Source organism: Rhinatrema bivittatum, chromosome 1, assembly GCF_901001135.1.
Source record: "Rhinatrema bivittatum chromosome 1, aRhiBiv1.1, whole genome shotgun sequence".
NCBI lineage: Eukaryota > Metazoa > Chordata > Amphibia > Gymnophiona > Rhinatrematidae > Rhinatrema > Rhinatrema bivittatum.
The window spans coordinates 835,785,080-835,810,013 of NC_042615.1; the positions used below are offsets into that span (position 1 = coordinate 835,785,080).

At 44.9% G+C, this 24,934-nt stretch overlaps 1 protein-coding gene across 1 annotated transcript in view; it reads right to left on the minus strand.

Moving 5' to 3' along the window:
• The window catches only part of LOC115073656 (carbonic anhydrase 9-like), a 226,135-nt gene that overhangs the window by 15,704 nt on the left and 185,497 nt on the right, over positions 1-24,934 (minus strand). Inside the window, exon 6 of the mRNA XM_029572254.1 lies at positions 17,148-17,300. Within this exon, the coding sequence (XP_029428114.1) occupies positions 17,148-17,300 (153 nt within the window). The remainder of the gene's footprint in view (positions 1-17,147; positions 17,301-24,934) is intronic.

Consider the following 24,934-nt stretch of genomic DNA (forward strand, 5'->3'; position numbering starts at 1 on the left):
AAGCCCTGTTGGCTAATTTTTTGTTCGATGGAAACCAATGTGATGTGATGGTTTCTTAACGAATGTCTGTATACAACAAAAAGTTAAAAATAAATAATAAATAAATTCTCCATTCCTTTCCTAATAATCACCAGCACTCTATTTGCTTTCTTGGCTGCTGCTGCTGCACACTGAGCAGACGATTTCAATGTATTTTTCAACGATGACAGCTAAATCCTTTTCCTGAGTGGTGACTCCTAATTGTGGAAACTTGCATTGTGTATTTATAATTTAGGATACTCTTCCCTAAGTGCATCACTTTGCACTTGTCTAGATTAAATTTCATTTGTGGTTTCATGCCAAGGCCTCCCAGTATTGCAATTTCCTCCTGCCCATTTCTCACAATCCTCTTGCGATTTAAAATCCTCTATCATATCCCCCTCAGTCGCTCTATCTTCTCCAGGCTGAAAAGTCCTAACCTCTTTAGTCTTTCTTCATAGGGAGCTGTTCCATTCCCCTTATCATTTTGGTTGCCCTTTTCTGTACCTTCTCCATCGCCAATTATATCTTTTTTTTGAGATGCGGCGACCAGAATTGTACACAGTATTCAAGGTGCGGTCTCACCATGGAGTGATACAGAGGTATTATGACATTTTCCATTTTATTCACCATTCCCTTTCTAATAATTTCCTAACATTCTGTTTGCTTTTTTTTGACTTGCCGCAGCACACTGTACCGACGATTTCAATGTTGTTATCCACTATGACACCTAGATCTCTTTCTTGGGTTGTAGCACCTAATATTGCCAAAACCCAGTTGACATTATCAACTCCTCTCTCTCCTCAGGCTCCGTCCCAGGATGTCCTCAAACAAGCGATAGTAAAACCCCTCCTTCCCTTAAAAAAACCCTCATCATAGACCCCAGAGACCCTTCCAACTTCCGTCGATCTCAAACTTGCCCTTCATTTCCAAAAATTATGGAAAAGATCGTTAAAATCCAACTCACTGAATACCTTGACAATAAACAATACTCTGCATCCTGCCCAATTCGGTTTCCGCAAAATCCCTTAATACTGAAACACTCCTACTTTCACTCACAGACACATACTCAGAGGCTATGGATCAGGGCAACTTGCTATCTCCTTGCTCTTCTTGACATCTCAGCTGCCTTTGACACATCAATCACAATTACCCTCATCAACCGCTTGGCCAAAAGAGTATCTCTGGCCTAGCCCTGCTCTGGTTTCAAATCCTACTTATCCAACAGAAAATTTGCCGTCAAAATAGGAAATTCCAAATCTGCTCTCTAACCCCTTATCCCAAGGTGTCCCCCAAGGCTCCTCCCTCTCCTCTACCCTTATTCAATATCTACCTCACACCCCTCTGTCAGTTCCTCACAGACCTTGGCCTCAAATTCTACCTCTACGCAGACGATGTGCAAATTCCTATCCCCATCCACAACTCGCTTTCTGATGCCCTTGCATTTTGGAACACCACCCTTGCCTCTATAAAGGACTTTCTCTCGAACAGCCCACCTTGCCTTTAAACTCCTCCAAAATGGAAACTGCTATACTCTCTCAACACCAACCCCCCAAACCCCTGATTTCCAATGACCCAGCATTTCAGTGCCACATCATCCCAATCCTTTGTTAAGGACTTGGAGTAATTTTAGACCAACAACTTTAATCTAAAGAAACAGATCAAACTCCATCCTCAAAGAAGGTTTTTTCAAGCTCAATGTTATAAAGAAACTTAAACCCCTCCTCCACTATCATGACTTTCGCACTGTTATCCAATCTACTCTCTCCACTAAACTAGATTACTGCAACGCCCTCCTCCTCGGATTTACCCGCTTCCACCACGAAACCCCTACAAATGTCCAAATGCCATCGCCAGGATTATTGCTAAACTCACGGAAATCAGACCCACATCACTCCCATACTCAAAGACCTCCACTGGCTCCCCATAACATCACCGCATCCTCTTTAAAACCTTAACCATAATACAACAAATCCATCTACTCCTACAAACTCTAACTGGCTAGATGAACCCTTTTGCCCCAATACGCTCCGACCGACCCATGCGCTCTGTCAACAAAGATACCCTAACAGTACCTCCCATCAAAAAAGCCCACCTCTCCTCCACAAGGGACCGCGCTCTCCTCCATTGCAGGCCCGAAGCAATGGAAACTCCGTCCCGACTACACTCAGACTTGAGCCATGCTACTCCAAAATTCAGAAAAAAAACTAAAGACATGGCTCTTCCGACAGGCCTTCCCAGAATAACCTGCCTCCACTTGCCTACTCCTCTCATTCCTCTTGAACAATCCTCACACAAATGACTCTTAAATTGCACACTATTGATAGCTTTCTATAATAGCTTTCTGTAAATATTGTATATAGCCCTTTGTAACTTAACTTCCCTATTTACCTCTCAAAGTTGATGTTCCCTTTCCTTTCTTACTGCACTATGTATTTTACTTCCCTCCCTTTTTCCCCTCCCTGGTTAATTGTATTTCTATGTTCAGTTACAATGTAAACCGGTATGATGTTTGCATACTAATACCAGTATATAAAAGCATTAAATTAAATAAATAAAATGGAACCCAACATTGTGTAATTATAGCATGGGTATTTTTTCCCTATATGCATCACCTGCACTTATCCACATTAAATTTCATCTGCCATTTCGATGCCCAATTTTCCAGTCTCACCAGGTGTTCCTGCAATTTAATCACAATCTGCTTGTGATTTAACTACTCTGAACAATTTTGTATCATCTGCAAATCTGATTACCCTCACTCGTCGTATTTCTTTCCAGATCATTTATAAATATATTGAACAGTAAGGGTCCCAATACAGATCCCTGAGGCACGCCACCTGCCCACTCCCTTCCACTGAGAAAATTGCCCATTTAATTCCTACTCTCTGTTTCCTGTCTTTTAGCCAGTTTGTGCAATCCACGAAAGGACTCGCCACCTATCCCATGACTTTTTATTACTTTTCCTAGAAGCCTCTCATGAGGGACTTTGTCAAATGCCTTCTGAAAATCCAAGTATACTACATCTACCGGTTCACCTTTATCCACATGTTTATTAACTCCTTCAAAAAAGTGAAGCAGATTTGTGAGGCAAGACTTGCCCTGGGTAAAGCCATGCTGACTTTGTTCCATTAAAACCATGTCTTTCTATATGTTCTGTGATTTTTGATGTTTAGAACACTTTCCACTATTTTCCTGCTCAGGTAAGAAAAATACAAAACATTCATTTTGAGCATGAATTACACATTTACATAGGTATCTTAAGATAAATCTATACCCCCAATGCTATAACCTGCGATCTCATGGAAAGAAAATCTCGTCTCCCTAACTTGGGTCACCTTTGCAAAATCTGGAAATATACGTATAGGTTGACCGTGAAAGGTAGAAGAGATAATTTTAAAATATCTCTTCAAAACCTCATTTAAGTCTTGTTCCATAAACAAGGAAACAGGAGAGTTGATCGCTCAATAACCTCAACAGCTGAATCTTCCAGGAATTGAGTTAAGTTGGTAATAGCTTCAATATGAGCATCTTAGGAAGGCTCTATTTACTAACAACCAGGGAGGAAAAACACTTTATTTATTGAGGGAATCTTCTCTATTTCGAACTTGAGGATTTCATGAAAAACATTTTCAGAGTGCTGTATATATCTCCCCCCAGCACCCTGGAAAAATTCAAAAAACGCAGATTCAGGTGCCTGATATGGTTCTCAAGAAATTCCAAGCTCCGGAAGCAAGTCCCATAATCTTTAATTAACTTGAGTTTACAAGCTTGGGTTTGAGATATAACCTGTTCCGAGGATACCATTTGATTTTTCAAGTCTTGAATTTGACCTCCAAATTTAGCATTTAGGGAATTCATTTTAGTTGTTAAGGACTCAACTTTGTTTTGACAATCTTTCACTGAGCTTCCAAAACTTACTATAAGATCCCACAGCATGTCTAGTGTTACAATGGATGGTTTAGGAGGGGGTTGAAAAAAAAACCTCACCCCCAGAACCAGCTAAAGCCGCTCCTGAAAGACCCATTGCCACAACCGCAGATATTCGCTCCTCCTGAGCTTCCACGGGAGACTAAGAAAACCACCGGGGAGGAAACGCTGACTCCAGCAAGCTAGAAGAAAGCTGGAAACTCGGCCGCAAACCTCAACTCTGACCCCGGTTGCCATCACAGCGGTGATATCATCATCCTGTGGTGCAATCCTGAGAGGAGGGACAATGGGTACTGGATTCGGCAGTAGGCGCTGATCCGGGGAACTCAGGGTGGTTTCCCCAGGCGACTCCAGTGCTCCCTCACCGGTCGTCGCAGTGAGGACAGGTACCCCCTCTTTTTCTGCCGATCCAGAATCGAAGGCTGTTATGAGACGCTTTCCAAAAGGTAATGCGGTGTCCGGGAGGAAGGCATGAATTTTTGCCTTTACATTTAGAAGGCATTTCCAAAGAAATGAGAAATAGAAAGGGAGCACATTCCTCTGCTTCTAGTCATGCCGCCATCTTGGCCCAACCAAATCTTTGAACCATTTTGTGTCATCAGCAAATCTGATCACCTCACTGGTTATTTCCATTTCTAGGTCATTTAAAAATATGTTAAAAGCAGTGGTCCCAGAACAGATCCCTGTGGCACTCCACTATTCACCTTTCTCCACTGGGAACATTTACCATTTAGCCCTACTCTCTGTTTTCTATCTTTTACCCACTTCCCAATCCACAATAGGACACTGCTCCCTATCCCATGACTTTTTAATTTCTCAAGAAGTCTCTCATGAGGGACTTTGTCAAATGCTCTCTGGAAATCCAGAATCACTATATCAAGTGGCTCACGTTTGTCCACAGGTTTATTTATGCCCTAAAAAAAAAAAAAAGTAGCAGATTAGTGAGGCAAGACCTCCCTTGGCTAAATCCATGTTGGCTTTGTCCCATTAAACTATGCCTATCTATATGTTCAGCGATTTTGTTCTTTAGAATAGTTTCAAGCATTTTTCCCTGAACCATTTTCAGACTCACTGGTCTGTATTTTTCGGGGATCACTCCTGGAATCCTTTTAAAAAAAATCTTGGCCACGGAAGTCCTCCATCTTAGACTCCCAGATGGCGGCATGCTGAGTGGCGGGGGAAGTCGGATTGTTGAAGCTCCATTAAGTCTTACTTTTCTGCTTGAAATATGCCAGCTAAAAGAAAGGGAAAAATTTGGGTCTTCCCGTCGATTTCCCTACCTTCACCAACAGTTCAGCAAGAAATCACCAACTTCCTCAGCCCGAAAACAAACGACCCGAGGAATGAGGATACTGATGCGCTAATCGGAGAGAGAGCTTTGATTCAGCCGACTGAGGAGTATCCTTGAGCCCAGACCTGAGGCAAGCGCTGACACAGAGGGCGGAGGTGGTGTTGCAGCCCGGACCGTTTATCGGAGAACCTCCTTTCAGATTGTATGCAGAGGGAACAGCAGTAATCGTGGGCTTCGATGGAAGAGGGACTAACTGGCGCGAATAATCCGGGGATCCCAAACAGCGGTGGAACATCAGGGTACCGAGCTGGGACCAGGGACAATTGGGATAGAATCCACGGGAAGAATCCTGCCAACTCCCGTTGGAGGATTAACTGAATTTGTCCCGTTGGTAGTCCCCGAACGCCCTCAAGTCATTACCCTTGTTGCTTTATGGGACATGATGGCTGGAATTGTGAATACTTTCAATGGTTTCAATAGGAGACTAGAGCATTCAATATTACAAAATACAACAATTACCTCTCAGATGCAAAATGAAATAAATGTGCTATCTGGTAAAGTTACTACTGCTTTAGAAGAGAAGGACTCTGGAAATTTAGACTTCAAAGCGGCCACGTTGAGAGACAGAGAAACTCTGGCGAAGAGGATTGAGACACTAGAAAATAAATCAAGGCAATTAAATCTGCGTATATTAAATTTCCCCAGGATGATTGGAGAAACACCTTATACTACCCTGAAAAAATACATGGGGGAAATACTGGGGATAACCCAGGAAGAACTTCCATCAATTAACAAATGCCATTTTCTCCCAAAGTCTGCAGTAACAGCTATTACACAGAACTGGCAGGGAAATCTCACTGAAATAATAGAAAATTCAGCCATTGAAGTATTGGAAAAGAGCAACGCTTCTGGTCTCCTTCATTTCCTTAACTGATTTACAATTAGTAATTAGAAAATATTTCAGATCTTTTCCTGTTTCAAATATGAATGCTAATGTTAAAATCTTTCCCGACTTGGCCGCTGTTACACAAACAATACGTAGAGGTTTTTTAGCCTTACATCATGAGGTGACTGACTTAGGTTTTTCATTTATGATCAAATTTCTGTGTAAACGCGTCCATAAGAAAGGGGGAGAAACTTTTATCTTTTTTGCTCCAGAACAATTAAGGATCTTTATAGATTTAAGAAAACCAGCCACATCAACTCCCATTAATATATGAAAATTTTGTTGTAAGCTTGTAAATGCTATTTCTCTTTAATAATTGTGTTTTTCCTGTAATTCTCTCTTAAGTTCCAGGGAGTCTCTGTTATGCTCAGGCTTGTGAACCCTTGGGCCGACAGGAGGATGGAATACCTTAGGAGGAAGATCCGTAGGTTCTCCTGTCGGGTGGCGAGGCAGGAACAGAAGACGTGACCAGCTGACCCTCGGCACTGGAGACAGAGGTGACTGTGGAGGCAGACGAAGAGTCGTGACGTCGAGGAAGGAAGTGTGCCTTCGCCACTGGAAGCCCTCGGTCCCCCCAGGAGGAGCCCATAGGGACCCAGACCGCTGGGACTTAGGTGGACCTTTGAGAGGTCAAGAAGCAGTGCGTTCGGTGCAAGGGCTGACTGGAGCTTCAACCCTGGAAGCCCACGGTCCCCCCGGGAGGAGCCCGTAGGGACCCGAGCCGCTGGGACTTAGGTGGGCCCTTGGAGACGATGGTCCAGAAGAAGTCCAAGGCCAAGTGCCAGAGGGTCGTTGCTTTACCAGTCCGAGGTCACACACCAAGAGATCACCACTTGCCAGTCCGAAGTCACACACCAGGAATCACCGCTAGCCAATCCGAAGTCAGGAACCAGGAAACACCAAGACAAGACAGGAACAAGGATCCAAAGTAGAAGAACTCACCGAAGCAAGCAGACCTGACTAACCCAAAAGTTGCCAAGTCAAGGAATGACCAGAGGAAGCCTCCTTTTATACTTCCTCTGCTCTGGACCATTGGCAGCAGCTGTGGGTAATTAAAGGGCTTAGGTCCCTTTAATTCTGGTTAGGAGGCGCGGCCTCATGCCTAAGGATGCGGCGGCCATCTTGGATTTCCTCCGGGGAGGAAAGCCTACAGAGTGCCACGAGGGAGGAGCGGGGATGGCTCCCCACCCAGTGCTCAGACCTGGAACCTGCGCCAGGGCGGGCGGGCACCGGCCCAGGGTCATGACTCGGAGTTGCCGCGGTGGGTCGCCGCTGCGGATGAGGTAGGGGTTGATTAAAATGATAAAGGGGATGGAACAGCTCCCCTATGAGGAAAGGCTGAAGAGGTTAGGGATATTCAGCTTGGAGAAGAGACGGCTGAGGGGGGATATGATAGAGGTGTTGAAAATCATGAGAGGTCTTGAACGAGTAGATTTGAATCGGTTATTTACACTTTCGGATATAGAAGGACTAGGGGGCACCCCATGAAGTTAGCAAGTAGCACATTTAAGACTAATCAGAGAACATTCTTTTTCACTCAATGCAGAATTAAGCTCTGGAATTTGTTGCCAGAGGATGTGGTTACTGCGCTTAGTGTAAATGGGTTTAAAAAAAGTTTAGCTAGTTCTTGGAGGAGAAGTCCATTAACTGCTATTAATCAAGTTGACTTAGGGAATGGCCTCTGCTGTTAATTTTGCATCAGTAGCTTGGGATCTTCTTAGTGTTTGGGTAATTGCCATGTTCTTGTCGCCTGGTTTGGAAACAGGATGCTGGGCTTGATGGACTCTTGGTCTGAACCAGCATAGCATGTTCTTATGTTCTTTTACAGCAAGCTTCTATTCAAATCCTCTCTTTGTCGTCCTTATCGATGCTTTGCATCTGACTTGCCAGTACTTTTTCTGTTTCCTGTTTTCTTCACTCGGATCCCTTTTCCATTTCTTGAAAGATGTTCCATTAGCTCTTATAGCCTCTCTTACCTCACCTTTTAGCCATGCCGGTAGTCGTGTAGACTTTCTTCTACCTTTTTTTCTCAATTCACTTTTTCGTTGAATTAAGATAATATTTATACAAGAAACAGTCTGTTATCAGGAATTACACTAGATCAGTATGAAAAGAAAGATTTGGTAATAATTACAGAAAATTATGCCCACTAATACAGATGCTGTTAGTCAGGGCACAATTGTGGAGAGAAAATTAAACAATTATTATAAGGAAACCTAATTATGCAAAGAAGGTTCCGGTATTTCCATATTTACCAACTGGAGGTGACTAATTCTGCAAAATATTATGAAATTGACTACGGTCATTGACAACGTAACTAGCTCCTTGATATTTGACTAAATATCCTTTAGAACAATATTTTAATAGAAAGGTAGTTCCAATGGCCAATACCCTCTGCTTTTCTCTGGGAAACACTTCCTTCGGACTTGTGCATCCCTGAGTAAATCAGGGAAACCGATATTTTATGTCCAAAGAATTGCTGGTACCGAAGATGAAGAACGAGACGTAAAGTCCAAATCTTATCAGTTTCTTGTACATGCTCAACATATAATGTTTCTCTATCCTTAATCAAATAAGGTAAGGTAAGGTGAGTGCCCCAACCACAAGCTATCAAAAAACAAAATACGATGGGGCAAAATTTCTCAGATCTTTATTTGTAGACTCACAGATGCATCACAGGATATTTGAAACTTGTTATGAGTTACACAGTCCCCTGACACGGACTGTGATTCGTACAACAACTGTGTTGAGAGGGACCAAAGATCACAAGTTTGCAGAGGTTCAACTCTTAGAAACAAATTGACTCACAAACGTAATCGTTTGCAAGTAGGATGCATCGGGGAAAACGATGTGTCTTTCATTCAGCCAGTCTCTAGCACATTCTAGGCTTGTACATTGTTTTTTTGTTGCTGTTTCAATGCTCCAGGTTGGTTCAGTTAATTGCACGCTCTCCCCACATTAAAAGGACAGCCAGGATGTTTTGTTTAGTTATTTTTCTGAATTGTGGGCATGGTTTTGTTGAGATTGGTTTGTTGTTTCTTTTGGGTTTCTCCACATCCTGGCTGGCCAGGTTTCTGCTGTCTGCAGCATCTTTCATAATAGGGATGTGAATCGTTTTTTGACAATTTAAAAAAAATCGTCCGATATTTTTAAATTGTCAAAAATCATTAGAGTGCGCGATACAATAGAAATTCCCCCGATTTATTGTGAAAAATCGTTAATGGGTTAGTGTCCACTACGGGAGTTATTTGGGGGGGAGGGCGGGAAAACCGGCACACCAAAACAACCCCTAAACCCACCCCCGACCCTTTAAAACTAAACCCTTACCTTCCCCCACCCTCCCGAACTCCCCAAAAACTTTTTATGAGTACCTGGTGGTCCAGTGGAAGCCCCGGGACCGATTTCCTGCTCTTGGGCCATCGGCGCCATTTTGGCTACCACTAATAAAAATGTCGCCGATGGCCCGATATAAAAAACCCCCCACCAACCCTTTAAAAATGATCCTTTTGCTTCCCCCACCCTCCCGAACCCCCCCAAAACCGTTTTAAAATTACCTGGTGGTTCAGTGGGGGCACGGGGAGCGATCTCCTGCTCTCGGGCCGTCGGCTGCCACTAATAAAAATGGTGCCGATGGCCCTTTGCCCTTACCATGTGACAGGGTATCCGTGCCATTGGCCGGCCCCTGTCACATGGTAGGAGCACTGGATGGCCGACGCCATCTTTAAAAATGGCACCGGCCATTTTAAAGATGGTCGGCACCATCTTTAAAGATGCGCCGGCCATCCAGTGCTCCTACCATGTGACAGGGCCGGCCAATGGCACGGATACCCTGTCACATGGTAAGGGCAAAGGGCCATCAGAGCGAATTTTATTAGCGCAGCCAATGGCCTGAGAGTGGGATATTGCTCCCCACGCCCCCACTGGACCACCAGGTAATTTAAATGGTTTTGGGGGGGGTTCGGGAAGCAAAGGGGTCATTTTTAAAGGGTCGGGGTGGGTTTTTTGTTTATCGGTTCAGGTGCAGCCGATAAACAAAAAAACAATCGTGCTGGACTATAAAAATTGTAAGATTTGAATCGGAACTGGAACTGAACCGATTCCGGTTCTGATTCACATCTCTATTTCATAACAGTTTGTGAATTTTCCAGAAAAATCTGTGATATTAAGGGAGAAATCATTAGAGGCTACATTCTCATCAGATCTAGTCGTGTTTTTGAATCAGATAGGTAGCAAGCCTTGGCAATCTCTCCATAGAGAGTCTAACAAAATCTGTACACAGTGCCTCAGGGATCTGTACTTGGATCGGTGCTTTTCAATATATTTATAAATGATCTGGAAAGGAATATGACGAGTGAGGTAATCAAATTTGAGAATGATACCAAATTATTCAGAGTAGTTAAATCACAAGCAGACTGTGATACATTACAGGAGGACCTTGCAAGACTTGAAGATTGGGCATCCAAATGGCAGATGAAATTTAATGTGGACAAGTGCAAGGTGTTGCATATAGGGAAAAATAACCCTTGCTGTAGTTACACGATGTTAGGTTCCATATTAGGTGCTACCACCCAGGAAAAAGATCTAGGGCATCATAGTGGATAATACTTTAAAATCGTTGGCTCAGTGTGCTGCAGCAGTCAAAAATGCAAATAGAATGTTAGGAATTATTAGGAAGGGAATGGTTAATAAAACGGAAAATGTCATAATGCCTCTGTATCGCTCCATGGTGAGACCACACCTTGAATACTGTGTACAATTCTGGTCGCCGCATCTCAAAAAAGATATAGTTGCGATGGAGAAGGTACAGAGAAGGGCAACCAAAATGATAAAGGGGATGGAACAGCTTCCCTATGAGGAAAGACTAAAGAGGTTAGGGCTGTTCAGCTTGGAGAAGAGATAGCTGAGGAGGGATACGATAGAGGTCTTTAAGATCATGAGAAGTCTTGAACGAGTAGATGTGACTCGGTTATTTTCACTTTCGAATAATAGAAGGACTAGGGGGCATTCCATGAAGTTAGCAAGTAGCACATTTAAGACTAATCAGAGAAAATTCTTTTTCACTCAACGCACAATAAAGCTCTGGAATTTGTTGCCAGAGGATGTGTTTAGTGCAGTTAGTGTAGCTGGGTTCAAAAAAGGTTTGGATAAGTTCTTGGAGGAGAAGTCCATTAACGGCTATTAATCAATTATACTTAGGGAATAGCCACTGCTATTAATTGCATCAGTAGCATGAGATCTTCTTAGTGTTTGGATAATTGCCAGGTTCTTGTGGCCTGGTTTTGGCCTCTGGTTGGAAACAGGATGCTGGGCTTGATGGACCCTTGTTCTGACCCGCATGGCAATTTCTTATGTTTCTTATTCTAACCTTTTTTTAATAATGCGCAGATACATCTTATCTGGGGCTTCCAAGATGGTATTTTTAACCAAGATTCATAAGCCTGATGTAAACTCTTAACCTTTGGCAGTTGCCCCTTTCAGTTATTTGCTAAACAGGTCCCTCATTTATACATAGTCTCCATTTTGAAAGGTAAATGCGGTGTAGGTAGATTTCCTTAGTACGCTGCCTCCAGTTAGTCAAATTTGATAATGTTGTGATTACTATTGCCAAGTGGGCTCCAACACTGTTACCCCTCTCACACCAAAATCCTATGGTTTCACTAAGGATTCAGTCTAAAATAGCTTTCCCTCTTGTTGGTTCTGGTACCAGCTGCTCCCATGAAGTAGTCATTTATTTCATCGAGGAACCTTACCTCTCTAGCATGTCCTGATATAACATTTAACCCAGCCAATACTGGGGTATTTGAAAGCACGCAATCAGTCCTCAGGTTTTAAAGGGACCATGGTGGGAAAAGCCCTGAAGCCCCTGGAGATGACGTCACCAGTACTGCCCTACAAAAGGACACCTCCTGAATAGCAACTTGCCTCAGCAGCAAGTCCATCTACTTCTGAGTAGAACAGTAACTTGCTTCAGCAGCATGTCCCTCTCTACTTCTGAGTAGAACAGTAACTTGCTTTCAGCAGCATGTCCCTCTACTTCTGAGTAGAACAGCAACTTGCCTCAGCAGCATGTCCCTCTACTTCTGAGTAGAAACAGTAACTTGCCTCAGCAGCAAGTCCATTCTACTTCTGAGTAGAACAGCAACTTGCTTCAGCAAGCATGTCCCTCTACTTCTGAGTAGAACAGTAACTTGCCTCAGCAGCAAGTCCATCTACTTCTGAGTAGAACAGTAACTTGCCTCAGCAGCAAGTCCCTCTACTTCTGAGTAGAACAGTAACTTGCCTCAGCAGCATGTCCCTCTACTTCTGAGTAGAACAGCAACTTGCTTCAGCAGCATGTCCCTCTACTTCTGAGTAGAACAGTAACTTGCCTCAGCAGCAAGTCCATCTACTTCTGAGTAGAACAGTAACTTGCCTCAGCAGCAAGTCCATCTACTTCTGAGTAGAAAAGTAACTTGCCTCAGCAACATGTCCCTCAACCATCTACTTCTGAGTAGAACAGCAACTTGCCTCAGGGCTGGATACAGAGAAGGAAGAATGGAGCAGGGCGGGATACAGAGAAGGAAGAATGGAGCAGGGCAGGATACAGAGAAGGAAGAATGGGGCAGGACAGGATACAGAGAAGGAAGAATGGAGCAGGGCAGGATACAGAGAAGGGAGCAGGGCAGGATATAGAGAGAAGGAAGAATGGGGCAGGACAGGATACAGAGAAGGAAGAATGGGGCAGGGCAGGATACAGAGAAGGAAGAATGGGGCAGGGCAGGATACAGAGAATGGAGCAGGGCAGGATATAGAGAGAAGGAAGAATTTATTTATTTATTTATTTATTTTTATTTTATAGACCCGAAGTTCTTGTAGGAACTACAATCAATCCGGTTTACATACAACTTTTAAATGCCCAAAAAGAGTAGTGGGCTTTACATAGAACAGTTGAACAATAAAACAGGTAACAATAGAACTAACAATAATGATGGAACAAATAGAATAGATAACCAATTAAACATAGTAATATAGTAAATAAATATTATATAGAAAATAAATATAAAAGAGATAGAGTAAATGGAGTGTGAGTACAGTATAAATACAAAAGATGAAGATGAATGGGGCAGGACAGGATACAGAGAAGGAAGAATGGTGCAGGGCTGGGATACAGAGAAGGAAGAATGGTGGGCAGGATATAGATAGTAGAAGGAAGAAGGAAGCAGGGCAGGATATAGAGAGAAGGAAGGAATGGGGCAGGACAGGATACAGAGAAGGAAGAATGGAGCAGGGCAGGATACAGAGAAGGAAGAATGGAGCAGGGCAGGATACAGAGAAGGAAGAATGGGGCAGGGCAGTATATAGAGAGAAGGAAGAATGGAGCAGGGCAGGATATAGAGAGAAGGAAGAATGGGGCAGGGCAGGATACAGAGAAGAAGAATGGGGCAGGACAAGGATAACTAGAAGGAACACTGAAGTGAAGAACAAGGCCCCATGAGTGATGACTGCAGAGTTTGGATGTGGATGAGGAACAGATTCCAGATGTTCTCTCCTAGGGGACTGTTGCATCCACAAGCGGTCTTTGCTAACTTCCGCTTGTCAGCAATCAGGGCACACCCTGTGCTGGGCTTATAAGACTTTGCTGAGGGCTTGTCTAACTTGCTGGGTACTAGAGGGTAAATATTCCCTGGCCGTTGCCTGCTTTTTATCTCTCTCATGGTTCCTCTGCAAGCACCCACCCTTTGCCTAGCTGGGTCACCAGTTCAGAGTCATGTGGTAGCTGCTGGTGTGCGAGTGCCCTTCCTGACTGTCATTCAGTTCCAGGTGACTGACTCCTGCTTGTATTTCTTGCTGACACGGCTGAAGTTCATGCTTACAGCCTTCCCAGTACCTGCTTGATCCAGCAACAGCCAGAACACAGATCCCGAGCCAAGTGACCTGCAGCATGAGTTCACTTCGATATGCACAGAGCTCAGGTGATCTGTAATACAAAACAATCTCCCCTCATGCACGGGAGCTCTCTGCCCTTTATCAGAGCCGACTCTTACTTTAAGCATTGATGTCATCTCCTGTTTGTCACCTGGAATATTTGTTGTAATATTTATCTTGGTTTTATTTAGGATTTAGCCCATGCTTCTTCACTGAGCTTAAGGCGAGTTACTTTCAGGTAATCCCTGTCCCAGAGAGTTCACAGTATCAGGGGGTCATTTATTATGCCTCAATATTTAATCATTGGAGGGCACAATATTGTGTGGGGGGGGCGTTCCCACTACATTTGGTTCCTCCCACATGAAAATATTCAAGGCGAGTTCCCCACGATATTCTTTTTTTCACAGAAAATTCCATGAAAATAAATATTACGGGGAAATGTCACAAACACGCAAATGGTGGCACCCTTCACACGAGGCCACCATCTTCTAAAAGGGCCAGCATCAGCGCTAACACCTCCACCACTTATCGCTTCTAGAGGTGACTTAAAAAGGAAAATAAAATAGCAAATTACACAGGTTAACTTGCATGGCAATGCCGCGCCTCCTACCTAAAACCCTCCCTTTTCCAAAAACATTCCTCACCCCAGGTTCCAACAAACCCTTGCCCCTGGGACTGCCAAACCCTCACCAAACTTAGAAGCAAGTCCCTGGTAGTCTACTGCCCCCCAACCCCTCTTCTATGAAAGATGACCCTAGTAGTCCTGTGGCCCACCTGAATTCACCAAAACTCCCCTCCATACCTTAAGAGGAAATCCCTAGTGTCTAATGATGGGCCAGAATGCACCCTAGATGCTTGGCCTTGAAATGCCAATTTAAAAAATGGCACCTGATGGCCTTTGTCCCATCACATGATGGGGCAAAACTTCATACTTCATATTTCAAATGTGGATACTAATGGTCTAAGCAAGTTGTACTTCATCCATTTGGGAGTTTGTGAGGAAAAACATGGTGGAAGGGCGATGGATACCGTCCTAGCTGAAGACAGTTTGATCTTACATCTTTCTTGCAATCTTCACATTGTGGAGGAAGGAGTGATGGATACTGTCCTAGCTGAAGACAGTTTGGATCTTACATCTTTCTTGCAATCTTCACATTGTGGAGGAAGGGATGATGGATACCGTCCTGGCTGAATCAGTTTGGATCTTACAATGTGGAGGAAGGGATGATGGATACCGTCCTGGCTGAAGACAGTCTGGATCTTACAATGTGGAGGAAGGGATGATGGATACTGTCCTAGCTGAAGACAGTCTGATCTTACAATGTGGAGGAAGGGATGATGGATACCGTCCTGGCTGAAAGACAGTCTGGATCTTACAATGTGGAGGAAGGGATGATGGATACCATCCTGGCTGAAGACAGTCTGGATCTTACAATGTGGAGGAAGGGATGATGGATACCGTCCTGGCTGAAGACAGTCTGGATCTTACAATGTGGAGGAAGGGATGATGGATACTGTCCTAGCTGAATACAGTTTGGATCTTACAGCTTTCCTGCAATCTTCCCAAGATAAAATTAAGAGTAGCACAACTTCTTTAAGAACATAAGAACATAAGAAAATGCCATACTGGGAATGAGGATTGGGGGCACAAGGATACCGATATTAGAGTGGTTCTGTATACCCTTTGACGATGGTTGTTTGTATTTGTACTTTGCTGCATGTATTTCGGGTCTGCATGATAATGTTATTTCTATGTGTTATCCACTCAATAAAAATTGTTATTTAAAAAAAAAAAAAAAAGAAAATGCCATACTGGGTCAGACCAAGGGTCCATCAGGCCCAGCATCCTGTTTCCAACAGTGGCCAATCCAGGCGTTAAGAACCTGGCAAGTACCCAAAAACTAAGTCTATTCCATGTAACCATTACTAATGGCAGTGGCTGTTCTCTAAGTGAACTTAATAGGCAGGTAATGGACTTCTCCCTCCAAGAACTTATCCAATCCTTTTTTAAAACCCAGCTACACTAACTGCACGAACCACATCCTCTGGCAACAATTCCAGAGTTTAATTGTGCGTTGAGTAAAAAAGATCTTTCTCCGATTAGTTTTAAATGTGCCCCATGCTAACTTCATGGAGTGCCCCCTAGTCTTTCTATTATCCGAAAGAGTAAATAACCGATTCACATCTACCCGTTCTAGACCTCTCATGATTTTAAACACCTCTATCATATCCCCCCTCAGTCGTCTCTTCTCCAAGCTGAAAAGTCCTAACCTCTTTAGTCTTTCCTCCTAGGGGAGCTGTTCCATTCCCCTTATCATTTCTTTGGTGACCTTTTGCTCTGAGATGGACAAACACTTGGTTCTGCGACTTTATTTCAAATATAAATATGTTTCCTTTTGTAGGAAGAGGGTGGTGGTAATTCCTGAGGACGCTGATTCTAGAGAAGAAAGTTCCAAAATTCCCATTCAAGTGCATTATTAACTTTCTGGGAATAAATTATTTTTTGATCCTTCTCAACTGGAAAATGTTTTGAAGGAAAATATATAAAATGATTTTTCTTCTGCTGTCTGCAAGGCTCGTTTTGGGGTCCTTGACAGATTTTACTTGACTATTATGCTTTACATTTTTCTGAGTTTTCCTTATTTCCTTCCAATAATTTGGATGTCACAATCTGGTAATTAGAATTTCTGTTGGTTATTATTTCTTGATATTTTCTTGTCTCTATAATTGTGTTTTCCTATGATTTGCTTGTAAATCCTATCTAAATGACCAAAAATGTGTATATGCCAACTTTCCTGATTGCAAATCAAACCGAAGCGGTTGCCAGTAAAATTAAACGCTCACAGGAGCCCCCCTCTTCCTCTCTGCTGCTTCCACATGCCTCATCTCCTATCTTGTCCCCAGATGCCCCTCAGGATCCCCTCACTTCCTACCTGCTTCCTGCTCATTCCCAAGAGGATCCCTGTCCTCTGTTTGCTGCCCTACATCTTGTGTCCCTTAAGAACCCCTTCCACTCTCTTTTTCGCCCACATGCCACCAGTATCTCCAGCTCCTCACGACGGCCCACGATAGCCTGCCCTCTTTCACAATGGCCGCCACAGGAATGAGATTTTTTTTTTTGTAAAACAGCGGTGAACGCTCACCTTCATTGATGACCTGAGGGAAATAATTCAGCAGGTACTCATAGGTCGGATTCTCCTCCAGTCCAGCCTGCAACAGAAAGCAACAGTTACACCATGCTGGGGACAGATGGACAGACCCACAAATTGTTTTGGACAAAGGAACCCACAGTGTGCTCAGGACGTATGGACAGGCAGCGTGGAAGTACCAGTTCCCGAGTATCCCCTGGCTTTAGAGAGATCTGGGATCCAGTGCTGGGGTGGTGGGGAGGGCATAAGCCTTGCATGACTTATGGGAGTGGGATGGAAAGGATCCGCCAAGAGTCCATCAACGGCTCACGCCAGGACAAGGAGCAGCTCCTCTTTGCCTCCATTTTCCAGGTGCACCTGCGGGGGTTATTCTACCGCAACTGATGAAAATCTGTGATGGACGTCCCATGTCCATAGGTGCAGGCCGTGTAGCCACTGACTGCGATCTTCTTGGACCCAGGTTTCCCTGTTTCACACTCTCGTTTTTCCTTTGGGTAAAGCTGAAAATGTATGTTGAGGGACTGCTGAGGTAGTGGCTTAAAAATAATAAATGAAGCCATAAGGCAAAATATCTAGGCCAGCATAGGAGGGGAGACATAAAATTGTAGCCAGAGACTGGGAACACATTCGTACAGTAGCTCAGAGGAAGCAAGACGTAAGGGGCTCACGAGGTACTGCACGTGCTCCATACACTCTGTAAAGATGGCAGTTTGCTCACTGTAAAAGGTGATTTCTGTAGATAGCAGGATGAATTAGCCATGATATGTGGGTGACATCATCTGGCAGCTCTGAACGTACCTGTCTTTCCAAACTAATAGATCTTTTATCTCTACTGAGCATGTGTGGGAGCTCCCACATGAGTGTTGCCTTGTGAGCCTCCTCAATTTATATCATAGCTACAAACAGCTAGGAAGTCAACTCTCCAGGGCGGCGGATGGGCATCTCATGGCGAATTCAATCCTGCGATCTATGGAAAACACTGTTTACGGTAAGCAAACTTGCTTTTTCCATTGATAAGTAGGCTGAATGGAGAGCCCCAAGCTGAGAGTTGCAGAAGAGCGTTATTGAAAAGCAACTACTCCGACTCCATCATGCACAGTAGACCACTGTGAGAGTAGGTTATGTAACATTGCCTGTCCAAAGTTAATGTCAACTTATGAAAACATTGTTCAGAAACAGAAATATAGAAATGACGGCTGAAAAGGACCAAATGGTCTATCCAGTCTGCCCAGCAAGCTTAAGATAGTAACTGCCAGTAATGTGCAGATTACTCCAGATTTCTCTTAGGGTAGTAACTGTTACTCTGTGCAGTTATCCCCAAACATTATGATACCCATAAAAATGAAAAGTCTAGAAAAAGGAGAGATTTGAACACTGCAGTCTCTGCCAGCTGCGTTGCACAAATCAAGTCCCTTACATCGCTTATAAGAACTAAAATTCTTAGTGATGTCAAAATTTACAATGAATCTCTCTGAATGTGTCTGTAACATCACCCTCCTAACCCCAACCCACCCCGATTCAACGTGCCCCTCACCAGTGGTACCTATATATATAGAGTGTCAGAGTGACCCTATCCGGAAATGCCCTCTCTCTCTGTCTCTGTGTCTCTCTCTCTCTCTGTCTCTCTCTCTCTCTCTCTCTCTCCCTCTCTCATTCTCAGAAATCCTGTGCCTCATGAGGACCTGTAGCAAAGTCATGCAGGTAATATATGCGTCTTTCCTTTGCAAAATGTGTGGTTATGCGTGCCAGTCTTGGCCACACCCCCAGAATGCCCACGCCCTGCTTCCTTATTCTGGATGTGTGTCCTTCCCGGCTTCTTAACATTTGCGTATGTGGCTGTCTTTGCATGAGCAACGCTTTTAAATCTAGCTCTAAGCGGGGAGCATCTGCTAAGTATAGTAACTGCTGCACCAGCAAGTTTCTCCCTGCGTACTTTTCTTCATTTCCGTCTCTGGCCTTTAGGGATCTCCACAGTGTTTCTCTCATGTCCCTTTAAATTCTTTGGCTGTTCTGGTCTTCACCACCTCCTCCAGAAAGGGCGTTCCAGGCATCCACCACCCTCTCCATGAAGAAATATTCCCTGACTTTGGTTTTGAGTCGTCCCTCCTGGAGTTTCATTTCATGACCCCTAGTTCTACTGTTTTCTTTTCAACAGAAAAGGTTTGAAGTTTTTGCATCATGAAAACCTTTCAGGTATCTGAAGCTCTGTATCTTATCTCCCCTGCACCTCCTCTCCTCCAGGGGGTACATATTCAGATCCTTCTGCCTCTCCTGATAAGTCTTCCGATGCTGACACCACATCATTAAAACCTTTCAGGTATCTGAAGCTCTGTATCTTATCTCCCCTGCACCTCCTCTCCTCCAGGGGTTACATATTCAGATCCTTCTGCCTCTCCTGATAAGTCTTCCCATGCTGACACCACATCATGAAAACCTTTCAGGTATCTGAAGCTCTGTATCATATCTCCCCTGCACCTCCTCTCCTCCAGGGTGAACATATTCAGATCCTTCTGCCTCTCCTGATAAGTCTTCCGATGCTGACACCACATCATTAAACCTTTCAGGTATCTGAAGCTCTGTATCATCTCCCCTGCACCTCCTCTCCTCCAGGGTGAACATATTCAGATCCTTCTGCCCTCTCCTGATAAGTCTTCCGATGCTGACAACCACATCATTAAACCTTTCAGGTATCTGAAGCTCTATATCCTATCTCCCCTGCACCTCTCTCCTCCAGGCTGTACATATTCAGATCCTTCTGCCTCTCCTGACAAGTCTTCCGATGCTGACACAACCACATCATTAAAACCTTTCAGGTATCTGAAAGCTCTGTAATCTTATCTCCCCTGCACCTCCTCTCCTCCAGGCTGTACATATTCAGATCCTTCTGCCTCTCCTGACAAGTCTTCCGATGCTGACACCACATCATTAAAACCTTTCAGGTATCTGAAGCTCTGTATCTTATCTCCCCTGCACCTCCTCTCCTCCAGGGGGTACATATTCAGATCTTTCTGCCTCTCCTGACAAGTCTTTCCAGTGCTGACCCCACATCATTAAACCTTTCAGGTATCTGAAGCTCTGTATCCTATCTCCCCTGCACCTCCTCTCTTCCAGGGTTATACATATTCAGATCCTTCAGCCTCTCCTCATAAGTCTTCTGATGCTGACACCACATCATTAAAACCTTTCAGGTATCTGAAGCTCTGTATCATATCTCCCCTGCACCTCCTCTCCTCCAGGGTGTACATATTCAGATCCTTCTGCCTCTCCTGATAAGTCTTCCAGTGCTGACACCACATCATTAAAACCTTTCTCTGTATCTTATCTCCCCTGCACCTCCTCTCCTCCAGGCTGTACATATTCAGATCCTTCTGCCTCTCCTGACAAGTTTCCGATGCTGACACCACATGCTGACACCTCGGGCTCCCTACTTCATCTATCAAACCATTACAGATGCTCCAAAATGCTGCGGCAAGAATCCTGACTAATACCAACAGAGGAACACACATCACTCCCATACTACAGAACCTGCACTGGCTGCCAATCAAATATAGAATATTACACAAGGCTCTCACTATAATCCACAAAGTCATTCACAACCAGCAACAACTAGACCTCCAGATTCCCCTTAAATTATACTCATCAGACAGACCGATTCGAGAAGCATATAAAGGCACCCTGCAACCCCCTACAACAAAATCTACTCGCCTATCATCTACCAAAGAATGAACCTTCTCTACAGCTGGCCCAGCCATCTGGAACAAGATGCCCACAGAACTCAGATTAGAACCATGCCCGTTTACCTTCCGCAAAAAACTTAAGACATGGCTCTTCATCCAGGCCTTCACTTAACCTACAGTTCCAGCAATTCCTCACTAATTCAGACACTGACTCCTACCTAAACTCTCTGACAAGTGTAGCCTATACACTTATGCCTCGTCTCATCATATTATTGTATTATCTAATTTGTTCAGTTATGCCTTCTATCGCTCCGGCTATCCTAGCCCTCCAGGTTAATACCCCTTGTTATATGTAACTTTCATTTCTTGTTATATGGTTGACTTTGTTTTTCCCCTCATGTTATCTGTAAACCGATCTGATATGAATTTTCTTTCATGAAGGTCGGTATATAAAAATGTTAAATAAATAAATAAATAAAATCATTAAAACCTTTCAGGTATCTGAAGCTCTGTATCTTATCTCCCCTGCACCTCCTCTCCTCCAGGGGTTACATATTCAGATCCTTCTGCCTCTCCTGACAAGTCTTCCGATGCTGACACCACATCATTAAACCTTTCTCTGTATCTTATCTCCCCTGCACCTCCTCTCCTCCAGGCTGTACATATTCAGATCCTTCTGCCTCTCCTGACAAGTCTTCCGATGCTGACACCACATCATTAAAACCTTTCAGGTATCTGAAGCTCTGTATCTTATCTCCCCTGCACCTCCTCTCCTCCAGGGGGTACATATTCAGATCCTTCTGCCTCTCCTGACAAGTCTTCCAGTGCTGACACCACATCATTAAAACCTTTCAGGTATCTGAAGCTCTGTATCCTATCTCCCCTGCACCTCCTCTCCTCCAGGGGGTACATATTCAGATCCTTCTGCCTCTCCTGATAAGTCTTCTGATGCTGACACCACATCATTAAAACCTTTCAGGTATCTGAAGCTCTGTATCTTATCTCCCCTGCACCTCCTCTCCTCCAGGGGGTACATATTCAGATCCTTCTGCCTCTCCTGATAAGTCTTCCAGTGCTGACACCACATCATTAAAACCTTTCTCTGTATCTTATCTCCCCTGCACCTCCTCTCCTCCAGGCTGTACATATTCAGATCCTTCTGCCTCTCCTGACAAGTCTTCCGATGCTGACACCACATCATTAAAACCTTTCAGGTATCTGAAGCTCTGTATCTTATCTCCCCTGCACCTCCTCTCCTCCAGGGTGAACATATTCAGATCCTTCTGCCTCTCCTGATAAGTCTTCCAGTGCTGACACCACATCATTAAAACCTTTCTCTGTATCTTATCTCCCCTGCACCTCCTCTCCTCCAGGGCTGTACATATTCAGATCCTTCTGCCTCTCCTGACAAGTCTTCCGATGCTGACACCACATCATTAAAACCTTTCAGGTATCTGAAGCTCTGTATCTTATCTCCCCTGCACCTCCTCTCCTCCAGGGGGTACATATTCAGATCCTTCTGCCTCTCCTGATAAGTCTTCCGATGCTGACACCACATCATGAAAACCTTTCAGGTATCTGAAGCTCTGTATCATATCTCCCCTGCACCTCCTCTCCTCCAGGGTGAACATATTCAGATCCTTCTGCCTCTCCTGATAAGTCTTCTGATGCTGACACCACATCATTAAAACCTTTCAGGTATCTGAAGCTCTGTATCTTATCTCCCCTGCACCTCCTCTCCTCCAGGGGGTACATATTCAGATCCTTCTGCCTCTCCTGACAAGTCTTCCGATGCTGACACCACATCATTAAAACCTTTCAGGTATCTGAAGCTCTGTATCCTATCTCCCCTGCACCTCCTCTCCTCCAGGGGGTACATATTCAGGTCCTTCTGCCTCTCCTGACAAGTCTTCCGATGCTGACACCACATCATGAAAACCTTTCAGGTATCTGAAGCTCTGTATCTTATCTCCCCTGCACCTCCTCTCCTCCAGGGTGAACATATTCAGATCCTTCTGCCTCTCCTCATAAGTCTTCCAGTGCTGACCCCTCACCATTTTGGTTGCCCTTCCCTGGGCCACCTCCGTCCTATCTCTATCCTTTTTGAGATACGGGCTCCAGTACTGAACACATTACTCCAGGTGAGGCCTCACCAAGGACCTGTATGAAGGCATCACCACCTCCGTTTTCCTAATGGTTATTTCTCTTTCGATGCAGCTCAGCATTCTTCTAACTTTAGCTATTGCTCTGTCACATTGTTTCGCCATCTTGGATCACAGACACTATTAATCGGCTACTGCCCAGGAGGGAAGGGTTAGGTCGGCCGTCATAGTTGGTGATTCGATTATTAGGAATGTAGATAGCTGGGTGGCTGGTGGGCTTGAGGATCGCCTGGTAACTTGCCTACCTGGTGCGAAGGTGGCAGACATCACTCGTCACCTAGATAGGATTATAGACAGTGCTGGGCAGGAGCCGGCTGTCATGGTACACGTGGGCACCAACGACATAGGAAAATGTGGGAGGGAGGTTCTGGAAGCCAAATGTAGGCTCTTAGGTAGAAAGATTAAATCCAGAACCTCCAGGGTGGCATTCTCTGAAATGCTCCCTGTTCCGCGCGCAGGTCACCAGAGGCAGGCAGAGCTCCGGAGTCTCAATGCATGGATGAGACGATGGTGCAAGGAAGAGGGATTCAGTTTTGTTAGGAACTGGGGAACCCCCGCTGCAGAATATCCTGACATTACCTCTATAAAAGCCCCCAGCACTGCCAGCCCCCAGGTATAGCCTGACATTACCTCTATAAAAGCCCCCAGCACTGCCAGCCCCCAGGTATAGCCTGACATTACCTCTATAAAAGCCCCAAGCACTGCCAACCCCCAGTATAGCCTGACATTACCTCTATAAAAGCCCCCAGCACTGCCAGCCCCCCGCCCCAGTATAGCCTGACATTACCTCTATAAAAGCCCCCAGCACTGCCAGCCCCCAGGTATAGCCTGACATTACCTCTATAAAAGCCCCCAGCACTGCCAGCCCCCAGTATAGCCTGACATTACCTCTATAAAAGCCCCCAGCACTGCCAGCCCCCAGTATAGCCTGACATTACCTCTATAAAAGCCCCAGCACTGCCAGCCCCCAGTATACCCCGGCATTACCTCTATAAAAGCCCCCAGCACTGCCAGCCCCCAGTATAGCCTGACATTACCTCTATAAAAGCCCCAGCACTGCCAGCCCCCGCCCCAGTATAGCCTGACATTACCTCTATAAAAGCCCCAGCACTGCCAGCCCCCCGCCCCAGTATACCCCGACATTACCTCTATAAAAGCCCCCAGCACTGCCAGCCCCCGCCTCAGTATACCCCGACATTACCTCTATAAAAGCCCCCAGCACTGCCAGCCCCCAGGTATAACCTGACATTACCTCTATAAAAGCCCCAGCACTGCCAGCCCCCCGTCCCAGTATACCCTGACATTACCTCTATAAAAGCCCCCAGCACTGCCAGCCCCCCAGTATAGCCTGACATTACCTCTATAAAAGCCCCCAGCACTGCCAGCCCCCAGTATAGCCTGACATTACCTCTATAAAAGCCCCCAGCACTGCCAGCCCCCAGTATAGCCTGACATTACCTCTATAAAGCCCCCAGCACTGCCAGCCCCCAGTATAGCCTGACATTACCTCTATAAAAGCCCCCAGCACTGCCAGCCCCCAGTATAGCCTGACATTACCTCTATAAAAGCCCCCAGCACTGCCAGCCCCCAGTATAGCCTGACATTACCTCTATAAAAGCCCCAGAACTGCCAGCCCCCAGTATACCCCGACATTACCTCTATAAAAGGCCCCAGCACTTCCAGCCCCCAGTATAGCCTGACATTACCTCTATAAAAGCCCCAGCACTGCCAGCCCCCGCCCCAGTATAGCCTGACATTACCTCTATAAAAGCCCCAGCACTGCCAGCCCCCTGCCCCAGTATACCCCGACATTACCTCTATAAAAGCCCCCAGCACTGCCAGCCCCCGCCCCAGTA